The 25,359-nt window shown below is 34.9% G+C and overlaps 2 protein-coding genes across 3 annotated transcripts; both read left to right on the top strand.

The window, feature by feature from the left end:
* Window positions 1–1,342: 1,342 nt before the first annotated feature.
* Window positions 1,343–15,110, top strand: paip1 (poly(A) binding protein interacting protein 1). Its single transcript, XM_082171141.1, has 11 exons — window positions 1,343–1,679; window positions 2,917–3,044; window positions 4,730–4,927; window positions 5,835–5,947; window positions 6,798–6,909; window positions 9,042–9,167; window positions 9,415–9,521; window positions 10,207–10,324; window positions 10,669–10,723; window positions 11,567–11,645; window positions 14,169–15,110. Exons 1-11 carry the CDS (start codon window positions 1,547–1,549, stop codon window positions 14,263–14,265), a joined length of 1,266 nt encoding a protein of 421 aa, XP_082027267.1. The 5' UTR covers window positions 1,343–1,546; the 3' UTR covers window positions 14,266–15,110.
* Window positions 15,111–16,092: 982 nt separating this feature from the next.
* Window positions 16,093–24,956, top strand: cUnh5orf34 (chromosome Un C5orf34 homolog). Of its 2 annotated transcripts, none has more exons than XM_082171102.1 (12): window positions 16,093–16,447; window positions 17,328–17,417; window positions 17,519–18,132; window positions 18,289–18,387; window positions 19,881–20,001; window positions 20,114–20,205; window positions 20,934–21,003; window positions 21,084–21,242; window positions 22,049–22,170; window positions 22,257–22,379; window positions 22,684–22,724; window positions 24,490–24,956. In XM_082171102.1, the coding sequence occupies exons 1-12, from the start codon at window positions 16,253–16,255 to the stop codon at window positions 24,657–24,659; spliced, it is 1,896 nt and encodes a 631-aa protein (XP_082027228.1). In that variant the 5' UTR covers window positions 16,093–16,252; the 3' UTR covers window positions 24,660–24,956. The 2 variants fall into 2 exon arrangements, with proteins under 2 accessions (XP_082027228.1, XP_082027229.1); XM_082171103.1 differs by having other exon boundaries at window positions 21,087–21,242.
* Window positions 24,957–25,359: the final 403 nt, after the last annotated feature.

Raw genomic sequence — 25,359 nt, forward strand, 5'->3', positions numbered from 1 at the left:
TTACGGCTTCAAACTGATAATGGTCAGATAAGTACGATTTGAACCATGCCATCAATATTTCGTGAGTTTAGAATTATAAGGTTCTATCTCCACTTTTGGTTGAAATTGAGTTTTTGACATAATCTGATCCATTAGGTGTTTATTAATGCCTGTGTGGTGTTGTTTTTGTAAAAAAAATTATTTTGTTAGTAGTTATTCATAAAATAAAAAGATTCCATCTCTCCATTGCCAGCTGGGATGTAAAAATCTTTGATGCTCAATATCTCAGAACTACCCTAAACGGAGATAGAACCTTATAATTCTAAGCTCACGATTTGTGTTTTACTCCCAACTGTAAATTGATCTTCAATTAATTGTAGTCAAAAATGAATGATTAAAAATTATTTAAATTTACAATTATTTAATGACCAACAATTTGATATTTAGCTGCATCCAACGTTTCGTGTGCAACTTTAATTAAAATTGCCGCACACAAGAGATGGCATTATTTGGACCCTTTCCTTGCAAAAAAATCCCATTTCCATTTGCATGATGGGAATAATTTGTTCCATTTTATACATTTTTGACACGCATTGTAGTGCTGAATCAATTTGCCATGCATCAGATACCAGCAATCTCATTTTTTTAATTTATGAGAAATATATATCAGTAAAAAATTATGCTTAACTAAAACTATTTTAAAAAATCAGTAACTAAAATGAATCTGGAATAAAATACATTTTAGCTGAAAAACTTAAACTCATTAAAATAAAAAGATAAATGTTGCCTTGTAAACTAACTGATATAACCGTAACTTATTATTAAAACCAACACTGAAATAAAAATAAAGCTAAATAAAAAAATAAAAAACGAATATAAATATTATAATAGTATATAAATAATACTAAAATAACACTGCTACAAAATATTTGGTGCCATACTAGCTGAGTGAAAGTCTAGGTTACAATAATTCATTGTGTTTAATATAAAGTTTTATAATCTTTTTTAAAATGTATGCATATCCCACATTTTGTTATCAAGCTGTAAAGTGATTATAAGCCTCATAAATCGTTGAGCAACTTTTTTGTTTCAGTGTTCATTTGTTGTTAAAGAAAAATGCTTTCTTTTTTTAAATGTTGGACTTATGTCTTATGTCCCTGTTTATGGAAAATACATAACAACAACAATAATAAATACTTAATAATTGTGGTATTTTCGTCGGAAAGTGTAGTAATCATGCTTAAAGCTTAAAATGTCCTCCATCTATTTGAAAAGACATGATTTACTGCAACATCTTCACTAGGATGATTTTTTTCATTTCCAATAGATGGCAGTGCTCCTCTGATGAGCAGGTATTTCTGGAGAATGACTGAGGAAGTGATTAGTTCTTTATAGACTAGGCTAGGGCCAGATGCCAGAAACAGAAATAGTAAACATGAAAGTGAGAAGCAGACTGTAGATTGAAGCTGTCTGTGTCTAGTGTTCAGCGGCCTCCTGAGATCTGATCCGTGTGTCTATTCGTGTCTGACGCCAGACGGGGACAGAGAAGATCAGCGAGAAGAAGATCATGTACAACAACAACAGCACACCATCCTCCTCCTCCTCATCCGAGGCTGGAGATGCTAGAAGTTCGCTGTTTAACCCGGGAGAGCCGCTCAGACAACCGCGAACGACTCCTCCGGTGTCGGACGGCAACTCAGGTGAAGTAAAGTTCACTGCTAGCTGACATGCTAGTCCGCTAATAACCACCTCTGTGAAGTAGCTAACTGTGTCAGAGGCGTTTGAGGGGAATATATTCGCACATTTCTTTGTCTTCTTTTGTTTAGTCCTCTATTTGAGTCAGGCTCGGTTAAACAAAGCAGAACATGTGGCATAATTAGCCTGTGGAGTCGACGGCAGTTAATGCTAATCACTGTTTAGATGTGGATTATCATCATTTGACTTGTATACAGACTGATATATGTATTTATATATGGGTGTAAATGTGTTTGTATGTATGCTTAGAATATAGATTTATAGACTAATGCTTTGGAAGTGCAATGCTTCTTTTTTATTACAATGCCAGTAACGTTAGAGATACGTTAGAGTTAGATATAGATTGATAGATATAGACAAATGCATATATATAGATGGTAGATAGATATAGATGGATAGATTAATGGGTAGATAGACAGATGGATAGAAAGAGACACATGGACAGATGGAGATAGAAATAGATAGGTAGGTAGATGGATAGACAGACAGACAGATGGACAGATAGATATATGGATAGATAGATGATGGATGCATCATGCATATATAGATAGACAGATGGTGCATAGATGGATAGAAAGATAGACAGACAGATGGACAGATAGATATATGGATAGATAGATGATGGATGCATCATGCATATATAGATAGACAGCACACATAGACAGATGATGCATGGATAGACAGATGGATGGATGCATGGATAGATAAGATAGATAGACAGATGGATAGAAAGATAGACAGATGGATGGATAGATAAATGGATAGATAGATGATGGATGGATGGATGCAGAGATGGATAGATAGATAGATAAATGGATAGATGGATGGATGCATGGATAGAGAGATAGATAGATAGACATATGGATGCATGGATAGAAAGATAGAGAGATGGACAGAGATGGATAGATAGATAGGTTATTGCAGTCTTTGGAATAAAGCTGGTTAAACGGTCACCAGCAGTTAGTGGACGAGATGGTTAATCTGACCAAATCTGTCATGTGACCTGAGTGGAGAAGTCGTCTTTATGGAGTTGCTTTTGCATCTACACTACAAGTCTTTATTATTATTGTTTCCCAAGTTTTAGAATAGTCATCAAAACCATGAAATAACACAGATGGGAATTATGTTGTGACTAAAAATGTTAAATGGATTAATTAAGGTCTTCATTGCTTCATCTTCCAGACAGCAGATCCCCGGTACTTTCTAATTCAGGACACAATAGCAGCAGTGCTGCAGATGCGCTGGTGAAGAACTCCAAACTGTCTGCTGCCGCACCTGAGTTTGTCCCAGGATGTTATGCATTATGCCAGGTGAGTCTATGTGGCACTTTAAAAAAAAAAAAAAAAAAAAAATACAGTGCCCTCCACAATTATTGAACCCCCTGGTAAATATGATCAAAATTGGCTGTAAAAAATAAATCTGCATCGATTATCCTTGTGATCTTTCATTCAAAAAATGTGAAAAATTCTAACCTTTCATTGAAGTAAAAGAATTGAAAGTGGGGGGAAATCACATTATGAAATAAATGTTTTTCTCCAAAACACGTTGGCCACAATTATTGAAACCCTTTTATTAAATACTTTTTGCAATCTCCTTTTGCCAAGATAACAGCTCTGAGTCTTCTTCTATAATGCCTGATGAGTTTGGAGAATAACTGACAAGAGATCAGAGACCATTCCTCCATACAGAATCTCTCCAGATCCTTCAGATTCCCAGATCCATGTTGGTGCTTCTCCTCTTCAGTTCAGCCCACTCATCAGGTCAGGGGACTGGGACGGTCATGGCAGAAGCTTCATTTTGTGCTCCACAACAAATTTTTGTTTTGATTTTGATGTTTGTTTTGGATCGTTGTCCTGATGGAAGATCCAACCACGGCATATTATAAGATTTCTAGCAGAAGGCGTCAGGTTTAGATTTTTTATCTGTTGATATTTGATAGAATCCACAATGCCATGTATCTGAACAAGAAGTCCAGGACCTCCAGCAGAAAAATATGCCCACAACATTAAAGATCCAATGGTATATTAAATTGTACACATGGGGTACTTTTTATCCTTGTGTTCACCAAACCCATCTAGTGTGTTTGCTGCCAAAAAGCTCTGTTTTAGTCTCATCTGACCACAGAACCCTGTGTTGTTTGAAGATCCAGTCGTGTCTGACAATTCAATTTGCTGGAATTTGTTTTTGGATGAGCGAGGAGGTTTTTTTTTAAACCCTCCCAAACAACATGTGGGGATGTAGGGGTTGTTTGATAATTTTTTTTTTTAGGCTTTCTGACCCTAAGACTCAACTAATCTCTGCAATTCTCCATCTGTGATCCTTGAAGAGTCTTTGGCCACTCAAACTTTCATACTCGCCGTGCATTAAGACAGTATAGACACACGTCCTTTTCCTGGCAGATTCATAACATCTTTAGTTGGTTATAACTTCTTAATTATTGCCCTGATGGTCAAAATTGGGATTTTCAATTCTTTAGCTATTGTCTTACAGCCACTTTCTAGTTTGTGATGCTCAACAATCTTTTGCTACGCATCAGAACTATATTCTGTGGTTTTACTCATTGTGATGGATGATTAAGGGGATTTGGCCTTTGTGTTTCCTCATATTTAAACTTCTGTGAAACACGAAGTCATAGCTGGACAGTTTCATGTTCCTAGTCACCCTGGTGTACTAAAAAAGGTAAATATTAATGGGAATATACTTCAGAGATATTTTACTCGTAAAAAATTCTAGGGGTTTCAATAATTGTGGCCAACATGTTTTGGAGAAAAACATTTATTTCATAATGTGATTTCCCCCCACTTTCAATTCTTTTACTTCAATGAAAGGTTAGAATTTTGCACATTTTTTGAATGAAAGATCACAAGGATAATCGATGCAGATTTATTTTTTACAGCCAATTTTGATCATATTTACCAGGGGGTTCAATAATTGTGGAGGGCACTGTATATATATTTATTTACCTGGATGTTAGTCTAATATTCTCTCTCTATAGGGTGATGTGTATTCGGATGAGTCTGAAGAATACTACGCTGAGGCCTCACTTGCTGAATTAGTTCAGGAATTTGTAAGCCATCTGAACTCGTCTCCGGGGTCCTTTGAGTCAGAAATTGAGTATATCACAGACACGCTGAACAGCTGGGTCACTACAGAGGAGATCCTGCAGGACCTCGTAGAGCTCATCTACGTACAGGTGTGCTTGTGATGACTTTCTCAGAATGGATCTGTGTGGTATCCTGTCAAAGTGCTAAGTGCACATCCTAAAGGAATAGTTCACCTGAAAATAAATTTTTCGGTATTATTTACTCACCCTCATGTTGTTCCATAATTATGACAGAATTTTCAAATTTGAGTGAACTATCAAAATTAGGGTTGACTTCATACCAAACTTTTTGACTTTGGTACCATACTAAGTTATATTTTCCAAATGCATTTTCAATTATATATTTTGTAACAATATACACTACTGTATCAAATCTGTATCAAATCAGCATATTAGAATGATTTCTGAAGGATCATGTTACACTGAAGACTGGAGTAATGATGCTGAAAATTCAGCTTTGCATCACAGAAATAAGTTATATTTTAAAGTTATAAGTATAGAATATTATATAGTTATTATATAGAAAATCATTATTTTAAATTGTAATATTATTTCACAATATTATAGTTTTTATGTATTTTTTTTTTATCAAATAAATGGAGGTTTGATGAGCATAATATACTTCTTTTAAATGTTTCCTAACTTTTGACCGGAGATAGATAGATAGATAGATAGATAGATAGATAGATAGATAGATAGATAGATAGATAGATAGATATACACACACACACACAAGTGCATTTTTCAAGTGGACACAAATGTGAATAATATGAAATAAAAATAATCACAAAAAGCTGCATGAATTTTACTCTAAATTGTGTATTTTTATTTATTTAGTTTTGCATGTTCATTGTGTGTTCTGTTGAAAAAGCATGCATGTAACCTGAGATGGCCTCTGTAACACCTTTGGTATTTTTATATTATGGATAATCATTTATAAAATTTTGTAATTGGTAAATCTCAAATCATGCATCAGTGCTGTATTTGCTTTCCACAGTCCACGTCTCTCCCTAACTTCGCCTACACTGGTGCGCGGCTCTGTAACCATCTGTCTCATCACATCCGCCTCACGCCAGCCAACGGTAACTTCCGACAGCTCCTGCTGAAGAGGTAAACCATTCAAAAAAGCCTCCTTAAATGGTAAAACTGTAGCTTTTGGCCCTCTAGCGGTTAAAGAACAAAACTTCATGCATTTTGCAGAAAAACATTATTTTGGTTGTGCTTGTGTGGATGAATATGGTTATCCTAGTGCTCATAAAACATTCACTACTAGGCTTAAGAGAGAAGGCTTTAGATGGAAAGGATCTCAAACTGACTAGCTGAAGACATTACTGTATCTTTACCCGTTAATAGACACGTTACTTCCTTGAAAATAAATTCCAGCACAGAGTTACAACAATCATAATGAAATGATCTTCACAGTAGATAATGCTTTACAGTGAACTCTGTTAGAGAGCTACATATGGTAATTTATGTGTTCAATTAAACACCTTTCTCTACTGTTGAGTAATAAAAACGGCATCATCTCTGCATCACTTTTACAACGTTTCAAATTCGTCAGTTCTCCCGTCTCCGAAAAGCCAAGCCAATGTTGATTCTTGTTTTATTACGAGCTCTGTCTCGTTCTCCTCTGTTCTGCGTTTGTTTAAAACAGATGCACATAATAATTTGTAAGACGAAATCACATTTTGGAAGAAAAATTTATAATTTATTGACTCATTATTTAAAATATTATTAATTTTGAATAAAAAAAGTAATCTAATAATCTATCAGTCATAATCTTACAGCTGACACCTAAGTCAGAGTTTTCTGGGTGTGTTTCACAAAAGTAGCTTGACTTTTTGTTCTTAAAGTCACTGATTTCTCCCCTTTTCTTATTAGCCTTTACTTTCAGTTTTGTTTACTCTCATTTTTGTAAGTTTCATTTATCCTTAAACTCCATTCTGTGGTGTTTGTGTAGGTGTCAAACTGAGTATGAGCGGAGGGAGCAGTCCATGAGAGGAGATCCAGAGACCCAGAAAAAGTTTCACTCATATGTGCTGTTTCTGGGGGAGCTTTACCTTAACCTGGAGGTCAGTTCACAACCAATGCTTTTCTTTTCTTACCACAAAATATGACACATATGGTTATTACACAACTCTCTGGAATACAGTCTAATAACCAATGGACCCTTTTTATAGACCGTGATGATCTGCAGTTATCAACATTGCAAATCTAGTAAAAAAAAAAGAAAAAATGTGCATTTAGAACGCTATATATTATGGCAGCTTGTTTCCGCCACTGAATTATAAATAAATAGTAATAATTGCGACTTTTTATCTCATAATTCTGACTTTTTTTCTCACAATTGCGATATATCAAGTCAGAATTGTGACTCTTTTCTCAGAATTGCGAGATATGAAGTCAGAATTGTGAGAAATAAAGTCGCAATTGCGAGATATAAACTATTCTGAGGTAAAAGTCCGTCTTTTTTTCCCTTACAATTGGACTTTATATCTCACAATTGTGAGTTTATATCTAACAGTTCTGAGAAAAGATGTCAGAATTGTGAGATATAAACTCACGATTATGTGTTATAAAGTCAGAATTGCGAGAAAAAAAGTCTGAATTATGACATTATGACTTTATTTCACGCAATTCTGACTTTATATCTCACAATTCTGACTTTATAACACGCAATTGTGACTTATTTCATGCAATTCTAACTTTATATCTCGCAATTCTGAGAAATAAAGTCAGAATTGCAAGATGTAAACTCGCAATTGTGAGATAAAAAGTCGCAATTATCTTTTAAAATGTTTTATTTTGTGGCGGAAACAAGCTTCCATAATATATTGTGTTATATTACCTTGTCAGTACACACTTAAAAGTGCTGGGTTGATTCAACCCAATTAAGGTTAAAATATGGACAAACCCAACCATTGGTTTAAATTTTTAAATAAACCAGTTTTAAACCAATTTTAAACCAATGGTTGGGTTTGTCCATGTTTCTGATACAATGGCTGAGGGAATGACGGCAAATGTGAAATCTTTCTCTCTGACCAACATAATCAATCTTGCTGTATTTTTTTCCTCTTTTGGAAAGTCATGGAAACTCTATCATGGATTTTTTTCTCTTGCTGTTGGAGCAAATGGAAACACAAAAAAATTATATATTTGCAGTTGTCTCCCATTCACCGCTATATAAGTTTACCCAACTATGATGAATTTCACTTCTGAGAACCCCAGAAAAAAAAAGTTTTTTTGTTACTATATAGTTAGTAGATGTCATATAAGTCATACAAGATTGACTCATGCATTTCTGCTTAAAGACGAAGACCCAATTTTATGTATGTTTTGAAAGACCCCTCCTTTCCATCAAACATGTTTTATTGGACTGTCCCGCTTTTAATGCAAGTAGGCAACATTTCAATGTAGTAAACTCTCTTTAAGGACAGTAATATAGTTTTTTTGTGTAATTTAAAATTTTTTTTTATTTATGCAACTCTTGTATTATTTTGTAATTCAGTTTTTGCCATGGCAATAAAATCTATACTACTACTACTATATTTACTATATAATGATGAGTCAGAATTGTATATCTCCGTTTTTATATATCTGTCTAATAAACTCTCCTCATTTATAAGTCTCTTTGGATAGAAGCATCTGCAAAATAATTAAATATAGATTATGGACAGTTTTATTTATTTATATTATTTTTTAATATTACTATTTAGTTTAAATTTGTTTTTGTTTTTTTATTTCCGGTTAGTAATTTTTGTACTTCAACTTCAACTTATTTCAGTTAAACTTATTTCTCATTTTCAGTTAGTAAAAATTTTTCATCTCATATTTATGTTTTTATTTTATAAAAAAAAATAAAAATAATTATAGTTAACCATAAAAAAAGAAAAAAAGTTTTAGTTTAGTTAAATTTAGTTAATTTAACTAACCCTGGTACAATCAGCCGTTCATCCTTACTAAGTAAACCCCAGGGCAGAGCTTGATCTGCTATGTCTGAGCAAATTATGTAATGCTAAAGCCTAAACCAATTAAAACCCTTTGTCTATTCCTTTGCATAACCTAGCATATAAAACCTGCCATATATATCTGCTTGAATTCAAATGTCAAGTTTTGTCTTTTTCAATGTCTTTCATATTTGTAGCTGGTTATTCAAATATGAACAGCTACAATTTTAAATTTAAATTATTTTAATGTCTTTCAGGTGAAAAGTGGTAAAGGCACACCAGGACGAGCTAATGTCTTACTGGGAGCGCTAAAGGATCTTTTGAACACATTATTCTCTCACCCAGATGACCCAAATCTAATTTGTGCTGTCAAATTACTCAAGGTGTGAAATATTCCTGTTCTTATACAGTGCAAATGTGAGACTAAGTAGAGCCAATACTCTGCAGGAGTTATCAAGTGATCTCAGGACTCAGCTTAAGATCATTTGTGACAGTAATCCTGACGTAAACAAAGACAACTTAAAACACTGAAATGGAATAATACCTTTAATTTAATCAATCCTCAGATAATAATGCTCTACTAAGCTATTGGCGCTGACTTGCATTGTTTTACTGTACTGATCTGACAAGCTGAGCGGCTCCATTCTGGATGACACATGGAAGGAGAGAGGGAAGTCAGACATGAGTGAGATCATCAAGAAGATTGAAGACATCTTGTTGGACGCCAAATGCAGCCGGTGAGTGAAAAGTGGCCAAAAGTGATGTCCAGCTTAGGAAAATTGACATCTTCACTCTTTATTTAAATATTATTAAAGATTTATTAAATGGTTTTGTAAGCATATTGCGTTGTTGGGTTTGGAGTGAATTGTTTTATATTTTGTGATAACGCAATGAAACCAAATTGTGCAGACATAATTTTTGTCCAGGCTTTCAATTAAAGAGAAAATATGACTTGCAAAACCAAGAGAGAACCAATTAAATATGAACTGTTATTAATGTTGTCATCAGTGTATGCTTTTTACTCTGAGCTTTTTTTTTACATGGTAAAATAAAAACCTTTAGCTGTTGTTTTCCTTTTTTGCCAAATAATTTTGTCTGGTTGGTTCTTTAAAATCTTAAAATCTTAAAAATATTTTGATGATGTAATTGAACCTGTAGGGACATCACTTTTGGTCACTACTGAATGCATGTAGTGTTGAGGTTTATGAACAGCACTGTCTGCACTCCCATTGGTGATCGCTGACTGCACACTTGCATAAGAGCACAACTTTTCAATTGTTGTTGTTGCTCATGACGATATAAAAATGGAAACTTCCAGTTGCTTTGTTGCTGCGTATGACTGTCAGTGTGAATTGCTCTTTATATTGATGAGAGCTGTTCAGTTGCATTATTGAGATGTCTATTGTATCTGTGCTTTTGTAGAGATGTCAGACAGATGCTGTTGAAACTGGTGGAGTTACAGTCCAGTAACTGGGGGCGAGTTCTCTCAGCCGCTGTGTCCAGTGATGCTACACCTGACAATGACCCCAATTACTTCATGGTGTGTATATGCTGAAGAAATTAAATTCATTCAGATACACATCATTTTGGAGTAAAATGACAGTCTCTTATGCTCCCAAAGGCTGCATTTGCTTAATGATAAATACAGTGAAAATAATATTGTGAAATATTATTACAGTTTCAAATAACTGTTTTCTATTTGATTATATTTTAATATGTAATGTATTCCTGTGATGGCAAAGCTGAATTTTCTGCAGCCATGATCAGTTTAATGCATTCTTGCTTAGTAAAAGCATTATTATAATAATTATTATTTTAAAGTACTCTGTGACAGTATCTTTGGTGGCTCTCTTACTGTGTTTCTCTCATATTCATATTCCTCAGAATGAACCAACCTTCTACACAGCTGATGGGACGCCTTTCACAGCAGCAGATCCTGGTGAGTGTCGTCTGCTGGTATGACCCGTGTACAGACTTCATCAAGTGGCTGAATATCACAAAACCATGTTCCAGTCCAAAAAAACAAAGCCTATTTTATGACCATTACTAATACTTGCATTAAGTTTTTACATATTTTTGTATAAAATAGTTTTAAAAATAATTTTCTACCAAATGTTCATTATCATAACATGTTTTATTTTTTGTAGTTTTTTTTTAAAGATTAATAAGAATTACTGTCTTTTTTAAATATATTTTTTTTACTTCTTTACACTAAAATTAAGATATATTTTTTTCAGTATAATTTTTCATGTTTTTTTATTTTTAAAAAAGTCTCATGCTCACCAAGGCTGCATTCATTATACAAAAATACTGTAAAAATTCTGAAATTTTACTACAAAAATATAATAACTGTTTTCTTTTTGAATATATTTTAAAATGTAATTTATTCCTGTGATGGCAAAGATGAATTTTCGGCAGCCATGATCCTAAATACTTGAGCTTTTTTTTATTTGCATTATGGTTATGAGAAATGTATTTAGATTTTTAATACAAATGACACAATGCTCATACAGGTTTAATTTTCTCTAATTGATGTATAATTTCTTTTTTTCTTTTTAAATTTGGTTTAAAATATGACTGACATGTTCTTGACAGGTTTCTACTAATTTGTTCACGTTCAATTTGATTCACATTTATTTGTATAGCGCTTTTCAAGGTTTCTAGGTTTCAATTAAGAGTAATCTGTTGGTGACTGTCAAAATAATGTCCATATGGCCATATAAACAATGAGCAAGTTAAAGAGTAATTTGTCCTCTCTCTTTTTTTTTCTTCCCCACCACAGAATACTCAGACAAATATCAGGAGATTCTAGACAGAGAAGACTACTTCCCTGATGCATATGAAGAGAATGGAAATGAATCGTGAGTAGATGTTTGTACATTTGTGTTCAGAATGTCCATTATAACGTCCGTTTACTGCACAACTTAGCAATATAGTAAAGCTGAGAGGATAGTGAGGCCTAGTGTTATTTTAATATCATTGACATAAAAAAAAGTGTCTATATAATTTTTTATTTATTTTTAGATATTTATTTTATTTTAGTCAAGTTAAAATAAATGAAAACGAGAAATTTTGCCACTAGCTGAAATCAAAAATATAAAAAAAAAATATTTATTAAATATTATTTTTTTATTTCAGTTAAATTTCATTTTATTTCAAGTAACTAAAGTTTTTTTTTAATGGTTTTAGTTATAACTAAAATAACCCTGGTGTGACCATCCCCTCTGCTCAAACTCCAGTAATTGTCCTCATCACAATGATGCTTGGTGGAGTCAAAGAGCAAATTTTAGTGAAGTCAGCAGTCCAGGGAGAGCTCTCTACACCCATGCAGGAGACATTACGCCAGAAAACAGTTTTGTTTTAAACTACACAGTTGCAGTAAAGCTCTTACAATGAAGGAATCCATGAACACAATAAAAATGTATAGTTCATAGTGCAGTCATCCAATCTTATATTGATGATTTAGACAACTGCACACATTTATTTATAATTAACTGGTCAACCAGTAACCGATACAGTAAGCTGTATGTTTAAAAAAAATATGCTATACATATAAAATTGGGTTTCTAGGAGAGAACCAGGAATTTTTTTCCTGATAACAGCGCAAACAACTTTATATACTCAGTCATTTACGGTCATACTTTTATAATAATATGATATTTAATAATCAAATTTATAATATGTAATAAATGTTTGTATTCAGACTATTTTAGACTGGTTCGGGTCGTACCGCTGGGGAGTAGCCCAGTACCTGTCATAAGCCGTGTTTCCATTACCCTTCAAATTGCGGAAATTGAAATTGCGAATTGAAAATACGCCCAATGGAAACACGTAATTTTCGGAAAAACTCCCATTTATCGCAAAAAAGTTTTTACGCTCGCATGAGGTGGTTTTTCAGGCAATTCGAAAAAGAAATATTTTGCAAAACTGCAATGGAAACAGTTTTTGCGCATTTACAGGTCAGCTGACGTAGATGACGCGGTGTGTTTGGACAGAATACGAGACAGAGTTCTTAAGAATTCATATAAGACAAAATAATTACAGCAATAATGGATTCTAAACCTCAAATAAATGCTGCAACCAAGACCTCGAAGCAGATATGAGGGAGAAACACCCAGAAACACCTCATATGTGCCGCTCAAGTTATAATAAGGCCATTAATGCTTGGAAAACACACATACATCTCCTTCGATTAATAATAATGGCTAGTGCAGTGGCTGGGATTAGTACATAAACCTCCATTTTGGAATGATTTTACTGATCGCGAGAGGAAAAAATGAAGTTTTAGTCGCATAACATCAGTTAATGGAAACGCCGTCATTTCGCAGTAGTTTTTTGTCGACATTTAGAAAAAATCGCAAAAGTTTTGCGCAAATCTGTAATGGAAATACGCCTACAGACATAAACAGAGAGAAGTAGCTCTGGCTACAATGTTCATCCGCAAGACGCATACAGTTCTGTTTATTAATCGCTAGAACGCCAAAAGTTACGGACTGCAGCTTTAAATAACCAAACTCTAAAGCCTGGAACACACCAAGCCGACGCAGACGAACTAGCGCTGATGAAAGCCGACTGTGTTGTCGCCTCGCGTCGGGGTAAAAAGCTGCACTTGAACACACCGAGAGAACTACAGCCGACTGTCAGCTAGAATGCGCGTTCTGCGCCTGCGTGTAAATGAGACAGCTGTCTATTTCTGCAGATATATTCGTCTATATTCGTCATTCAAAAAGGGAAACCGGCGCTGCCGGCTGCAGTTACACAAACCGTAAACAAAGCAGTGCGTGCTTACCGTTTTGAATATCAATCCTGCTAAACACTGTCTTTATTCCACTCCTCTCGTGTTAATATTGAAATATTCGCCAAGGAACACTCAGATAAGAAGACATATCATTAGAACAGCCTTCTACCTGTACCGTTTTGACTTTGCTCGCTATTTTGCTATTATTCTCGTGCACTGACTCGGTCACTAAGCTGAACAGCCAATCAGAGTTCCCTCTTTCACCGACGGCCCGACGCCGATTCAACATGTCGAATCGGCCGTTACAAAGCCGACGAGGACCAATTTCAGCCGACGGTGCGGAACACACTGAGAAGATTTAGTCGGCCGACGCACGGAAACTGCCCGACGGCCGACCGTCGGCTTGGTGTGTTCCAGGCTTAACAACACAAGGGCAGATCCCTCGAGCGCAGCTGATGACGCCTTTAAGTGATGCTTGAGTGACCAAGAATATCCAATTTACCAATAAGCTTTGCTTCGATTCCTCCGTCCTCATTTTAGCATCCTCAGGAGGGTGGAGCGTAGACGCGAGGAAAGGAAGCGAGAACGCACAAATAAAAGGCCATGTAAATAAATCTCTAAGCTTTCACTGTTCCATCTGTTTCAGTTCCGATGATGATGATGATGATGATGAAATGGATCCAGAAATCGAGGAAGCGTTTGAGAAGTTTTGCATGGAGTCGGACGCCAAAAGAAAGAAATGAGAGACTGTGAGATTGTCATGTTTAACGCATTACCCGACCAGCTGGAATGTTTCAGAGTGGGCGGAACCAAGAACATTTTGGTTGATTTTCGTTTAATTTCTCAACATGCACTTCTTGGCTACAATGTCACTGGATTTATGGCTGCATTGGTTTAGTTGAAATGCAGAATAATTTGCAAGTCCATCAGGCCATCAAATTTTCAGTAGCCATTGGTTTGGCATTTGGGCTGTGAGGTTTATTTTATGAGTGTTCTGATTTATCAAACACCCCCCCCCCCCCCCCCACCCCCCCACCCCCCCCTCAAAAAAAAAAGTTTGCAGTGAGATTTTAATATGAGCCGAAGAGTAGCATCATCAAGTGTACGTGTGGTTTGTTTGCAGATTAACTGCTCAGTAAATGTAGGAGAAATGAGGCGGGACGCATCGGTTTGTGTTTTACTCCTCAAGGCATTGCCATTTAAAGTTACAGAGCACAGAAAGTAAGACAACAAAGTTTTAAGAAAACAAAACTCTACTGTTCTTCCTTTCACAGATTCTCCTCGAATCTTTTCTTAGCGTTCTACTTTCAATTTATGCACAGTTTGTGAAACTTTATGAAAGGAGAAACCCCAACTTTAAAGTCTGTTTGGTTTTTTTTGAATGCAGGGATACATTTTCCACATATGTTAAGCGTGTTAAATCAGAGGAAAAGCTCAGTACAGTTTTGGGGCTTTACACAGATTCATCCGGCACTGTGATTTACAGATCACCAACATCTCATGGATCCCAGATAAAGGAATGTTTATTTTAATATAGCTGTAAATATTATTTGCTGCATTGTTTGCCTGCAATAAATCTTTATTAATACACTGTCTCTTTGTGTTTCTGTTGGTCAGAACTGAGCTGTTTTTTTTTTTTTTTTCTTCTTTAGTTAATGGACTGTTAGATGAGATGCTGTCCAACTTGTTTTGCAATCTGTTAAATCTTTCATGCATGGCGTCCCCAGTTGCAGACCAGTGAATGAAAGTATGTTTTATGCCAGTGTAAAATACAATATAAAATTAACTATGACCCTTTATTTGGCTTTTGTAAAACTGATGATGATTTACAAAGTAAGAAAACAAAATTCTACTGATATTCAGTTAACATCTTTTATGAAAACGTTTATTTATTTGCAATTATAATGCAATATGCAAAAAAGTGGTGAATATTTCACACTAAAATAATGAAAAAGATAGCAAATCATATATCTAAATTAAATCTTGATTCATAGATCAGGTTAAATCTTTGCACAAAGGGGGCGACAACAGACACACAGAGTTATGAGAACTGTAGAAGAAGTGGTTCATCCAATCAACGTCGTTCTCTTCATGAACCGCGAAAATTTACATGGCAACTAAGGACAGTCCGATTCATTTCTGCAAATCGGTTCTTTTGAACAGTCATGTCAAAGAAATGAATCAAAAAACGATTCGACGATTATTTGGTCCATGACATCCTGACGTTGCAATAAAGTCTTATCTAGGAACTTTTTTTTTTCGAGCAAGTTTAATCAATAAAAGTGTTGTCATTTCGTGTCGCAGTTCAGTGTGATATAGCTTTTAAAAAATAATTCAAATCTACATAAAAAAAAAGTTTGACTTCCATTTTTTTATGTAATGTTATTTATTTGAACTGAGTCATACAATCAAATAGTAAATTTCCAATACGTTTTATTTGTAACATTTCTACTTTTCGGCTATTTACTTAACTTATATTTCGTCCAATAAGTGAAATCCTCTCTTCACTCCCGGGTTTGTAAACCAGTTCTGTCGATTCATTCAAAAGATCCGACTCGCAAGAACGATCTATTTACGAATCGAACAGCGCAATTTGACTCGCGCCTGAGGAGTTTGTTTGTGTCTTTTCAGTGATTTTTAGTGTTTACGCTTAGAACGTCGCAGTCAAATGATTATATAAATTGTTTTGAGTTCCAGCCGTAGCGTTTTCAGTGTCATGTTGAGTGAGTCATGTGTTCAGTTAGGTTTATGGTCATGTATGTGGACGAGTCTGTGGATGTGTATTACGCAGACGGGTGCAGACTTCAGCTCTCACCCTGCGGATCTGAATTCATGATAGAGAAACACTTGTCACCCTCTGCACACCCGCTACAGCCCAAAGAGAGAGTCAGACAGAGAACAAGATTCGCCATCAGCGAGTATAAGGTACACATATCACCCTTTCATCTGTATAACTATCAAAACTGTGTCAGTGTAATGCTAAACGTGTTATGTCTGACTGTTGCATTGCTATCTATCTGTCTGTCTGTCTGTCTGTCTGAACAACTCACCATCTGCTGTTTATACCATATTATCTATCTATCTATCTATCTATCTATCTATCTGTCTGTCTGTCTGTCTGTCTGTCTGTCTGTCTGAACAACTCACCATCTGCTGTTTATACCATATTATCTATCTATCTATCTATCTATCTATCTATCTATCTATCTATCTATCTATCTATCTATCTATATATCTGTCTGTCTGTCTGTCTGTCTGTCTGAACAACTCACCATCTGCTGTTTATACCATATTATCTATCTATCTATCTATCTATCTATCTATCTATCTATCTATCTATCTATCTATCTATCTATCTATCTATCTATCTATCTGTCTGTCTGTCTGTCTGTCTGTCTGAACAACTCACCATCTGCTGTTTATACCATATTATCTATCTATCTATCTATCTATCTATCTATCTATCTATCTATCTATCTGTCTGTCTGTCTGAACAACTCACCATCTGCTGTTTATACCATATTATCTATCTATCTATCTATCTATCTATCTATCTATCTATCTATCTATCTATCTATCTATCTATCTGTCTGTCTGTCTGTCTGAATAACTCACCATCTGCTGTTATACCATATTATCTATCTATCTATCTATCTATCTATCTATCTATCTATCTATCTATCTATCTATCTATCTATCTATCTATCTATCTATCTATCTATCTATCTGTCTGTCTGTCTGTCTGTCTGTCTGTCTGAATAACTCACCATCTGCTGTTATACCATATTTTCTTTCTCTTGTTTAGGCATTGGTAGTGAATGCTTTGGCATTCAGAAACAAGTATGCGACTCATCCATATTTGCCTGAAGAGCTCATACCAGTGGAATTCAACAAGGTTAGACTGTCCTTAAGATGTACTTTTTATTACTGAAATCATGTAAATCCAGCTTAATTTCTCATTTGTGCTTATTTGCATAACCAAATGTTCATTTGCAGAAGTTCAACAGTGCCATAACTGAGGTTGAGTGGCCAGGGTCTGACTCTTGCACCACTGGGTCGCATGGAGAGATCACAGTTTGCTCTGTTGATGGACTTGCTGAACTGGTTCTTTCCTCTTCTGGAGAAGAGTTCACGGTGGAGTTTATCTGTCGGTCCAGCCAAAGTGAGGTAGAGTCGCAGTATTTGCAGCTTCAAGGTCACCAACACAAAAGCACATGTTTATTAAGTGGCTTGTCATTAAAATCCACCACGGTTAAGGGTTTGAACTTCTCTGAAGCCTCAGCAAGTGCTTGGTTGGACAATCCTGGGTCAGTCGGAAAAGCCCCCAATAAGGAAAGACTGGAATCAACAAGCTTGAAGTCTGAAAAGGTGCATGTGTACACCACAGTGATCCAGCAGTATTCCCGAGTGCTTTACCCACAGATGTGGTGCTATCCTCTCTCATTGGCTGTCAAGCATTGGGAATCACAGAAAACTAAAATAAATACTATAAATGGGCAAGATAGAAAAGGTTTAACAGACAGCGAAGATCGACAAACATCTCAAACAGGGCTGAAGACTCATCTTCCCAAACCATTGCCTTTAAAATGTCCCTCTCCTCATCAGCACAGGTGAGGAACTCCAAACAAACACATCATACAGTCTCATCTCATCTCTCTCTCTCTTTGACTTTATTTATGGATGAATCTCTCGACCTGTCAAGAACTGGTAATATTTCACCCCTCAAATAAGTATGTCATCCCCAAAATCGACCATGTGATGTTCAGGTGGAGGTATAACACTGTGAATCCTGATTTGCTGGAACAGGAAGAGGAAGTCACAGCTGAGCTGGTGAAAGTGGTCTGGTGCAAAGGCATTGTATACCGGTGATTACTGATTCATTTCATGTTCATACACCATTACCTATTGCATCACCTTAAAGACCATTACTAGGGTAAAAACTTTACCAAGGGCAAAAATATCATTTGTAAGGATCCCAATAGGTTACATTTTTATACATAATATAGTACAGGCCAAAAGTTTGGACACATTACTATTTTTAATGTTTTTGAAAGAAGTTTCTTCTGCTCATCAAGCCTGCATTTATTTGATCAAAAATACAGATTTTTTTTTATTTTTATATTGTGATATATTATTACAATTTAAAATAATTGGTTTTCAATTTATTATACTTTAAATTATCATTTATTTCTGTGATGCAAAGCTGAATTTTCAGGATCATTACTCCAGTCTATCACATGATCCTTTAGAAATCATTCTAATATGATGATTCATTATCAATGTTGGAAACAGTTCTGCTGCTTAATATTTTTTCATAACAGGTGTACCTTTTTTAGGATACTTTGATGAATAAAAAGTAAAAAAAAAAAAAAGAAAAGAAAAAAAAGAAGCAAAAGTTTTAAAAATAGAAATCTTTTGTAACAACAATATACACGACTGGTCAGTAATGTGGGGTCAGTAATTTTTTTCTTTCTTTTTTTGAAATAAATCAATACTTTTATTCAGCAAGGATGTGTTAAATTGATAAAAAGTGATAGTAAAGAAGATTTATATTATTAGAGAATATATTTTTTATTTTGAATAAATGCAGTTCTTTTGAACCTTTTATTCATCAAATATATTAGGCAGCAGAACTGTTTCCAACACTCATAATAAATCAGAATATTATAATGATTTCTAAAGGATCATGTGATAGATTGGAGTAATGATGCTGAAAATTCAGCTTTGCATCACAGAAATAAATGATAATTTAAAGTATAATAAATTGAAAACCAATTATTTTAAATTGTAATAATATATCACAATATAGAAAAATAGTAATGTGTCCAAACTTTTGGCCTGTACTGTGTATACACATACAAACACACATACATGCATATACACTTTCAGTAGTATATGATATTTTTATATTATGCCTTTCCATATTTCAATTAAAAAAGCAATATATTTCAATATATTTACTTTACTTTTGATTCATGATTTGTTTGCACACAGTCCTTAAATGGATAGTTCACCCAAAAAATAATTTTGATCCAAAACCAGTGTGATTTTCTTTCTTCAGTAAAACATAAAAGAAGATATTTTGATAAATGTCAGTAATTTTTGTCCATACAATGAATGTCGAAGGAGTCCAATGTTGTTTGGTTTCCCAGAATTCTTCAAAATATCTTAATTTGTGTTCCACAGAAGAAAGTAAGTCATTTGGAAAGGTTTGAAATGACATGAGGTTGAGTAAATGATGACAGCTTTTTCATTTTTGGGTGAACTGTCCCTTTAAGGACTATGTGCCAAACAAATAGAGTATGGATTAGACTTAAACACTGACTGATGATGATTTCATGTATTTTCTCTCCTTTAGTATAGTAGATGGAGTGATACCGATGGTAGAAATCTCACCTGGTGATGGTTCAGTCATTAGATCCAATGGCGTTTTAGCCAATTACTTCACACATTACAAAGCTGGAGCTGCTCACACAGATGTAAGACAACACTATCCAGATGTGCTTGGTCTCAAGAGAGGCTGATGTGCTGATACAGAGAGCATTACATGAATGAATGATTCAGAAGATGAGTTGATTTCTGTGTTCTCAGGCAGTGGAGTGTGTGTATTACCTGTGTGGTCTCCCACCTGACGTGCCGGGTCAGCTGTATTCTGTCCAATCTATTGTCACACGGGCCAGCAGGTGAGATGAGAGGTTACTAGCATACAGCTCACATTAAAACCAAAACCAATAGACAGGATTCCAGAACAAGTCGTGTCATAATATTCCCAAATAGAGGAAAATTCCTATTTATAGAATTCAGTCACTAGGGGGTGATAAGGAGACCCAAAATGTTGCACTGCAAAAATATTGAACAATTGTGTTTGCTAAGTCAAGCATCGCTGTTAACGACGCATTTATTGAACTGATAAAAAGTGACAGTAAAAGACATTTATAATGTTACAAAAGATTTCTATTTCTGATAAATGTTTTGTTTTTAACTTTTCTATTCATCAAGAGAATCAGATAAAAAAAATGTATTATGGTTCCACATAAATTATTCAATGTTCAACGTTGACAATAACAAGGAATGTTTCTTGAGCAGCAAATCATCATATTAGAATGATTTCTGAAGGATCATGTGACACTGAAGACTGGAGTAATGATGCTGAAAATACAGCTTTTCATCACAGGAATAAATTACATTTTAAAATATCTTCAAATAGAAAGCGGTTATTTTAAATTGTAATAATATTTCTATAATATTACTATAACGTTTTTTGATCACATAAATGCAGCCTTGTTTAGAATAAGAGAGTTCTTTCAAAAACACATTACAGACCAAGAACTTTTTAATGGTAGTGTATAATTTTTGTATTCCACAAATTACACGAACACAAAGAAGGACTATTTGGTCTGTGTTTTGTTAGGATTCTGAAATGTTTCATCCAGGCCAGAAGCTCCCTGAGGGTCCCGCTCTCTCTTTACTGCTGGAACGAGGTGTGTGTGTGAGACGGAGACTCGCTCAGTGTCCAGTGTATATGTGTGTGTGTGTGTGATGATAACGGTTCTGTCTTCAGCAGGCTGCGGTGTGTGATTGTGTACGTGTAGTTCAGGAGGTGATGGTGGCAGGTACAGGACATTTCAAAGCTCTCTCAGACGGGACGGTCGAGGTCTTGTTCCTGGATGGAGTTAGGGCTCAGATGATGTGGAAGTCTGACACATGTACACCTGCACAGGTACATAAACTTACTGTATGCATTTCATTAGCGTACAACTACACACTGATCATGAATCATCTCACCAGACTGCTTGTTTACTTCCACATTTAATCAGCTCTTCACCAGAGACTATTTGTTAATGCGATATGCTTACATCGATTCACATGCTAAGTTTTGAGTAATTTAGGGGATTCAAACTCAAATTTGCATCATCGAGTTTTTCATAAATTAAAAATATTAATTAAATATTATTATATTAATGTAATATATTATTTGTATATATTAAATATTGATCATTACATTACAATGTATGGTTATATTGGTGTATATAAATGAAAATGTAATGTTCATTTAGTGAAAAACACTGAAAAAAATGCTAGTTTTATTTTGGTATCATTAAGATAATATCGTTTTTATTAAAAACAATATTTTTGATTTTAAAGTTTTAGTAATTATGTTGTGTGCTCTGTCTATAGTTTTTATTCATTTTTCTTTGTTTCAGTTTATTTTAGTACATTAAAGGTTAAACTGAATTAAAAGCTGAAATATATATTTTTTTAAATGTATATATTTTATTGATATAATAACTCAGGATTAAGCCTGATTTTTATTTTATATTAACTTTTTTAATATTAATATATTAATTTAGCCAAATGTATTGTTTTAGCTACATGGCCCAGTCCTAATCAGCATGCCAAATGCTCAATAGAGCGTAAATTAAGTTACATTGGAACCATGTCAGTAAACAGTTAAAAATCCTGTTTTTTTATTTATGAATTCATGATTTTTAGATATGTGTTTTAATTATGTATTTGTGATGACAGTGTGGAGAAATGGAGCAGAGACTCAAGACAGAAGCCAAACCATCTCACAGCTGGTGCCAGCTCAGTTTGCCAGATGGGCACCAAACTCTTGTCCAAGTCGAGACAGACAAAACATATCACAGGTAAAGAGATAATGAAAAAATCAATGCACCAATTACTTAAGAAAATACGTAATTTCCTATTATACATCTCTCTCTCTCTCGCTCAGGTATGTGTCGGTAGTAGTGCAGTGGTGTGACTGGGTAAAACAGACAGAACAGAGCATGAGCGCAGTGGGTGTGGCTCTCTCAGACTCCGCCCATTCTGACACTCCTCAGCCAATAACGTGCAGGTATTAAGGAACTCTTATTCCCTGTATCATCTTTATTATAGTATTATAGTGATGCATATCAATCACTCTCTCCCAGAAATCTGCTCTCTATGTTCTTTCCAGGGTATTTTAAAATATAGTTATCCAGTATAATTGCTTTTCTATGCAGTGAAATTGAATGGAGGATTGCCACAACAAACTTATTTGTCTCTTTACTAAGTTTAATGCATATCGAAGTGTAAAAGGAAAAATATTTATTTAAATTTTTTTCTTAAATTTTTGGGAAACTATCCCTTCATCATCCTGATTTCTTTCACCCCTACAGGTCTGTTGTTTCAGAGCTGGAAAAGATCAAGAGGTTTAACTGTATCCTTTTTTTTTGCTGAGATTATATGTGTATCTTAGGGCTGTCAAAATAAAATTCGAATTTTGAATATTCGTCGAATCAAAAATAAAAATCCACATTCTAATTTTTAGGTGTGCGTCAGGCAGCCTTATCAGTGGCGAACGAGATGTGATGATGATGTAACGCCCGTTTCACACATACTCCGTTTGCAGTGCGTATTTTTTTCCACACCCATGTTAACAGGTTAGAGCTTTCACACTGCACGCGGATGCGGTCCGGCGATCCGTTCCAGTTGCGGTGCGTATACAGCAGTGCCGCGATCGTTTCCGCACCGAGTCTATTTCTGCTGTGCTGCAAACGCTGAATTAAAGTGACAGCACATGTTTCGTGGTCAAAATGAACACAGATTGACATGAAAATATAATAATCTCACCATAAATGCATTTAATTAAATAAATGTATTTCATTTAATTCTACTATTTTTCACAGTCATCTTTTTTACTTTAAGACGGGGGTAAAGCAAGGAAAACTACAATTTACCTCAACAAGGCGACATAATGAACGACACTCGTCTCATTCGTGGAGGTGGAAAAACAAGTTATTTGTGACATGCAAGATTTATTGTATTAAAATTTAAATACAAAAGAAAAGGCATGAGAGTCGCCTGTTTTTGTCAATTTTAAGTTTTAATTTAAAATGTTTGCGATTTTAATATAAGAACATGGTTAAATATTTGACCACTTGCTTGAGCAACTTAATACAAGTAGAAGTAATGCATGGAATAATAGGCCTACGTTGTTTAAATTGTGTTTAAACGTGCATTCGTCCATTAAAGAGTGTAGGCCTACAAATAGAATCGCAATGCTGACAAAACTTGTTTTAATAAAAGTTGCCGCATAACTTATGGATTTGAAATAAAAAATAGTAATTATGCGTTTGTGGTACAGCCGTGGATCAGTTATGCACTGCAAACGCAGCATGTGTGAAAGCACTATAGCGCGTGCTGCTCCTGTGCCGCATATGGAGTATGTGTGAAACGGGCGTAAGAGTTCTTGTTGCGTTTTAATGTTTTTCTTAGCCTATCCAATTGAACCCACTTGATGCAGCGCTGCTGCGTCGTTCATTCAAAACACTGCAGAAATAGAGAAGCTCAATGCGATCTAAGTTACGTCAAAACCATAACCAAGCCTTTCACGCAGAAGGCATTTTCTGTGCTGTTTTCTATGTAAACAAGCGCTGGACGGACATATTTGACCATTACACTCGGGTCTCGCAACAGAGAGCCACGTGTTTAGAAAGAGCTACGTAAAGTAAAGGAAGTTTAACTTTTTAAAAACATGTCTCGAGACTTTGTGGGTGTTTTTCCATTCCACTGCATGTATTTAAACGCAAAAAAATACTCTGTCTGAAAGAACTCTTTGTGGCTCTTTGTATAAAACTATGCATAAATATATGATGCTGTTTTTTTCATAATCGTTTATGCAATTTACGAAAATATATTTGATTTATAAACGTTATGCACTCTTTTGTACAGACTGTGATGTTATTTCATTGCTCTGAATAAACCATTTAATGCAGTGCATTCATATTTTGCTCATTGCACCCTCTTGTGGCCTCAGGAGACCTAACTGAAATTATGACTTTTAAATTCAAATATAATTTGAATATTAGTAATATTTACATTTAACAGTTTTTCAGCCATTTTGACAGCTCTATTATATGCGGCTTTGTTGATGCAGAAATTGATGATTGAGAGCAGGATGTTTCTTTAACACAAACCATCAGTTTTGTTGGAGAACAGCCCTGTCCTGCGTTCTACAGCGAGATCTTTGAGATGTGAGAGTTCTCCTGATCTCTCCGAGATCAAACTCACAGAGACCTGCATCTCTGAGGCTCTGCTGAAAACCTCCAGAGCCATACGGGACATTGACACGCTCTTATCGGACAGACCGTAGGCTAGACACGCACAGTTCCAGAAGAGCTATCCAACAACATTCCCCCAAAAATTGTCTGGTTTTATGGATCAGGGAAATGGAAATGAGGCTGTACGGGACCAACATGAATCTCACTAAACCTATCAAGAACATGTCTGGGTTATATTTTACCCCACAAAAAAAATAACCTTGGTCAAAAGACAATTTTATTGTGCCTATTTTCAGGAACTTCAAGCACATTTCCCCCCAGTCCCCATTATTTTAAGTCTCTCTCTCTCTCTCTCTCTCTCTCTCTCTCTCTCTCTCTCTCTCTCTCTCTCTCTCTCTATCTCTCTCTCTCTCTCTCTCTTTATATATATTTTTTATACATATATATATATATATATATATATATATAAGCAATTATATTATTAAAATAGTAGTATTTGTTATACTGCCTTTATTACTTTTAAGAATAATTATAATAAAACAATTATGGAAAAATTTGCATAATTGTACAAAAAGGAGCTATAATTAAATTTTTCATGCAAAATATAATTTATAATTTTTCTTCTTTTGAATTTTGAGGTGAAATGTTACCTAGATATGTTTTTAGCAAGATTCACCTCTTAAAGCCATTGATTACATATTAATTTTCCTCAGTTTTGTTTCCATTGACCGTTTCACACACACACACACACACACACACGTTTTCCTTTTTCATTGTCACAGTTAAATGATA

This window comes from Leuciscus leuciscus (genome assembly GCF_965113295.1).
Source record: "Leuciscus leuciscus genome assembly, chromosome: 5".
Lineage (NCBI taxonomy): Eukaryota > Metazoa > Chordata > Actinopteri > Cypriniformes > Leuciscidae > Leuciscus > Leuciscus leuciscus.